The sequence below is a fragment of the Podarcis tiliguerta genome (genome assembly GCF_965153285.1).
Source record: "Podarcis tiliguerta genome assembly, chromosome: 7".
Classification (NCBI taxonomy): Eukaryota; Metazoa; Chordata; class Lepidosauria; order Squamata; family Lacertidae; genus Podarcis; species Podarcis tiliguerta.
Genome location: NC_139540.1, coordinates 23,647,174 through 23,651,905, shown reverse-complemented (window position 1 = coordinate 23,651,905; position 4,732 = coordinate 23,647,174). Strand labels below are relative to the sequence as shown.

Sequence of the window (4,732 nt, the reverse complement as noted above, 5' to 3'; positions counted from 1 at the left end):
CGGTGCCAATCGCAGCCCCGTCCCTTCCTGTGGCCCAAGAGCACGATGTCTTTGCGAACTTCGACCTTTAAGAGCAAAAAAGGTGTAGGGGGAGATGTTGACTGTAGGTATTGTGGATTATGATTATGATGACTATTAGCAATCTGCACGGGGATGTGGGGTTAGGGGAGACAGGTGGGTAGGTGGGTGGTGGCTGCAGTCGCTCTAGAGCGATCGGTCCCATTCAGTCCCAAGACACGGAGCCAGGCTAGTTTTTGTGCACGCGGAGCCCCTGCAAAACCTGCCTTCCCTAAGAAAAGGTGTGCATGGAGCGCATCCCTCTGTGGATCCCCTCCTCAGGTACCTCTCAGCTGCAGCCCGATCGGAGGAAGAAGCAGGCGGCGCCAACCTTGGGTCGGGGTGCGGGGAGGCGTTCAATCCTCAGGCAGGGCTTGCCTGGAAAGTGGGGGGATGCCGGTGGTCGCCATGACTGCTGCTGCTGCAGCAGCCGCCGCCGCCGCCGCCTTCAACTGAGTCGGGAGGCGCGGCTGGAGAGGAGCTGTCCATTCAGCACCACGGCGCCGCGGCTTAGCTCTTGGTAGTAGCTCAACTCTCGGGCGTTGTAGGCGCTCCAGGATGTGAGCAACGCCCGCTGACACCTTCTCCGGGAAAGGGGCTGTCTGCCTACTTCCATCACACAAAAGGTTAGGCGGCGGATCGGTTCCTGGCGCCAAGACATCTTCAGCCTGGATGAAGGACCCCGCCCCAGCGATGCTCGATTGGTGCTGGGGGAAGTTTCACGCTCCCAAACGGGGTCGCAACAGCAAAAGCAACAGCAGCTCTTGAGGTAAACGGGGGTATGAGTATTTAAACGGCGGGGGTTCCTATTTTGGTCGAACCTAGGGAGTTGGCCGTCGGAAACCACTGTCTCTCCTCGCCCTTTGTTATGATGGAGAGCGAGAGAGACCCACACGCTTACTGAGAGGTACCTGGGAGGTAGAGAGAAGGCAGCAAGAGAGGCTTGCCTTCACTCCACTCGCCAGCGCTACAGACTTTGGGGGAAGACGCCTGCTAGTCTGTCACCTGGAGCTGTTTTGGCTGCCCATCCAACCATTAAAATCCATGCCCTATTTCCAGCAGCTCCACTCTTGCTAAAGGAGGGGCTGTGGCAGTCAAGGGCTATGCATGGTATTGTGCCAGTTACAGCACTGCCAGAGGATGTGCACGGAAAGAAAAAGAGGGGAAAGGGCCAAGGAAGCACAGGGTGTCCATTTGTGGATTTAGCACACACTAAGCGATCCCCTCATCTGTAGTGGAGAACAAAAGCTACACCTTAAAGAACGGAGCCTCTTTGTGGTAATCTGTTAATATGTGTGGGGTGCTTTGGGTGTAAGACTATTTTTTGACCCAAATTAAACACAAAAGAGTGGGGGTAGGAAGAATTAAGATTCCCCTCACTACTGGATAACACTGAATGCCTCCTTTAATTATTCCATAGGTCTTCTCTCCCTGCCCCATATAGATTTGGAAGACACTCACTATGACAGGGCTGAGTCTGAGGGATTTATCAGAGGCTGATTTTGAAGACAGTGAAATCAGCATCAATGTCGGAGGCTTTAAGAAAAAGATGAGATCCAACACACTGTTGAGATTCCCTGAAACGAGGCTGGGTAAGCTGCTGAGCTGCAATTCAAAGGAGTCGATTCTAGAGCTTTGTGATGATTACGACGACACTAAGAACGAGTTCTACTTTGACAGGAACCCTGAACTTTTCCCTTATGTGTTGCATTTTTATAACACTGGAAAGCTGCATGTGATGGGTGAGCTCTGCGTGTTTTCCTTCAGCCAGGAAATCGAATATTGGGGAATCAATGAATTCTTTATTGATTCTTGCTGCAGTTACAGCTACCATGGGAGGAAAATGGAACCAGACCAAGAAAAATGGGAAGATCACAGTGATCAGGAAAGTACCACCTCTTCCTTTGATGAGATCTTGGCCTTCTACAATGATGCTGCTAAGTTTGACAAGCAACCCTTTGGGAAAGTCAGGCGGCAGCTGTGGTTAGCTTTAGACAACCCTGGCTACTCTGTCTTGAGCCGAATATTCAGTGTCCTCTCCATTGTGGTTGTTCTTGGATCCATAGTAACCATGTGCCTCAACAGCCTCTCAGACTTTCAGATTGTTAATAGCAATGGGAACTCTGAGGAAGACCCTCGATTTGAAATTGTGGAACATTTCGGTATTGCGTGGTTCACTTTTGAGCTGGTGGCAAGGTTTGCCGTGGCCCCAGACTTCTTGAAGTTTTTTAAGCATGCACTCAATCTAATTGACCTAATGTCCATCCTTCCATTTTACATCACTTTAATTGTTAACTTGGTGGTGGAAAGTAGCCCTGCTTTAGCTAATTTGGGTAGAGTAGCCCAAGTGCTGAGACTGATGAGGATATTCCGTATCTTAAAACTTGCACGGCACTCAACAGGCCTTAGATCTCTTGGAGCCACCCTCAAGTATAGTTACAAGGAGGTAGGGCTTCTCCTGCTATACCTGTCTGTTGGAATCTCTATATTCTCTGTAGTGGCTTACACAATTGAAAAAGAGGAAAACAGGGCCCTGGAGACCATCCCTGCTTGCTGGTGGTGGGCTACAGTTAGCATGACCACAGTTGGTTATGGAGATGTTGTCCCAGTGACCACGGCAGGCAGGCTGACAGCTTCTGCATGCATCCTTGCTGGCATCTTGGTAGTGGTCCTCCCTATCACACTCATTTTCAACAAGTTCTCCCACTTTTACAGGCGCCAAAAGCAGCTAGAAAGTGCCATGAGGAGCTGTGATTTTGGGGATGGGATGAAAGTTGTCCCTTCAGTCAACTTAAGGGACTACTATGCCTACAAAGTTAAATCTCTTATGGCCAGTCTCACAAACATGAGCAGGAGCACCCCAAGTGAACTAAGTCTGAATGATTCACTGCATTAGTCTCTGGTTCTAAGACCAGTTTGCATGATGGAAAGCCAAGAGCTGTATTTATGTGTGTTGTTTTTCCTCACCCCGGCATCTAATATCATCAATTAAGCACCATGGGCAGGTCCACATAACCATTCTTCCTCCACCACCATCCTTTTTTTGGCAGTAATCTTTCAGTAGCAATTCATATGCACTTGAGTCTTGTGAATGGTTCATCGTACATTCGGATTTAGAGACAACATGCATTTTGAAGTTTGTTCAGCTTGTGCTAGCTTGCAATTGGAAGTGTGTTGAACCCATCACAAAGCCATGGTGCACATAAATACCAACACATGCAAAGGGCCACCTAATGGGAAAAATGGTTGTGGGAATACACGTACTTTGGCAATTGTGAAGAATATAAAGTTTACTTACAGAACGATACGTGGTGCATTTTCATCTAGCTACATAGAAACAGCCTCCTGGTTTTTTCTATGCAGCTGTATTTGTCTCCATGACATTTAGTGCTGGTGATGTTGAGCTTCTTTGTCACATGCATATTTTGCTTTGGAAGTCCTTGTGAGAGAACCGAAAAGAATATTTCCAGGAAGACTACAGAAACAAATCACCTGCAAAGCTGGAAATGTGGCTATCCCAGTTCCATGCACGCTTGTGATACAGTAAAAAGGCCACACAGTTAAATCACTCCTTTGTTTAAGGCCATTATAAAGCAGCTATAACACCCAGATTGCATTTCCAAAACCACTTGCTGCTATCATACTTTACTAGTTAATTGAGAATTCACTTGGGGAATCACTGCCCGTTTATGAGAAGTAAAGCTGTTGTAGCCATAATTGTGCAGCTTCAATTGAGTTTGATTATTCTGAAGAAATGGGAAGCAATTGTCAGCAACCCCTACCCTAAAGTGTGATAGAATATTGGGAGAGAGTGACAGAATGTTGGGGATCGATCAATAAATAGACAGACAGAATGATTTCCAAGACCATCCAGTAAGTGCATATTTTTATTTCTTCTGGGTGTCATTGATAAGACTCTCATTCACAGGAACTGATCTGTGATGACAGATTTCAAAAAGTTATCTCCCATCAGCTCCTTCTCCTGAAACATGCATTAGGCCACCCTCTCAAAAAGAGCCTTAAAAAGAAATAAAATACCCACTTTTGTGCTGAAGGAAATATTTAAGGCCTAATCTTCCTAGACATCAGAAACTGATACCAACTCTTAACTTCAGTATAATCTTTCATGCTCAGAATTTACATCACACACACACACACACACACACACACACACACACACACACACAATGTCTGAGCTAAGGGATCAACATTAGAAGATATTCTTACAGCTGACTAGTAAAAAGAAATACACCAAATCCAGTGGTAAAGGCAGCAATGTGATATGCAAGCTGACAACTTGAATGGCTTTAAAGTAGATTAGACAAATTCATGGAGGATAATGTTATCAGTGGCTACTAGCTATACTCTGCCTCCACAGAGTATTGTGGACACAATTCTCTGCTTTCACAGTGGGAGGCATATACTTCTGAATGCCAGTTCCTAGAAACCACAGAAGCAGAGAGTGCTCTTGAACTGAGGTCCTGCTTGCTGGTTTCCCACAGGTGTTTGGTGGTCAAGCATTGTGAGAGCAGGATGCTGGACTAGATGGGCAATTGCCCTGATTCAGCAGGCTTTTCTTATGCTCTTTGTTTCTGAGAGGGAGCCACAGGTTGCAATGAGAAGGATGGAGAGGACACATTATATTTTAACATTTGAATGGGAGGCCATTTCCTAA

The 4,732-nt window shown here is 46.6% G+C and overlaps 1 protein-coding gene across 1 annotated transcript; it reads left to right on the top strand.

Annotated features, from left to right (window-relative positions):
• Nucleotides 1–437: 437 nt before the first annotated feature.
• On the top strand, nt 438–3,772 carry KCNS2 (potassium voltage-gated channel modifier subfamily S member 2). Its single transcript, XM_083449878.1, has 2 exons — nt 438–826; nt 1,478–3,772. The coding sequence occupies exon 2, from the start codon at nt 1,520–1,522 to the stop codon at nt 2,951–2,953; it is 1,434 nt and encodes a 477-aa protein (XP_083306004.1). The 5' UTR covers nt 438–826; nt 1,478–1,519; the 3' UTR covers nt 2,954–3,772.
• The last annotated feature ends 960 nt before the right edge of the window (nt 3,773–4,732 follow it).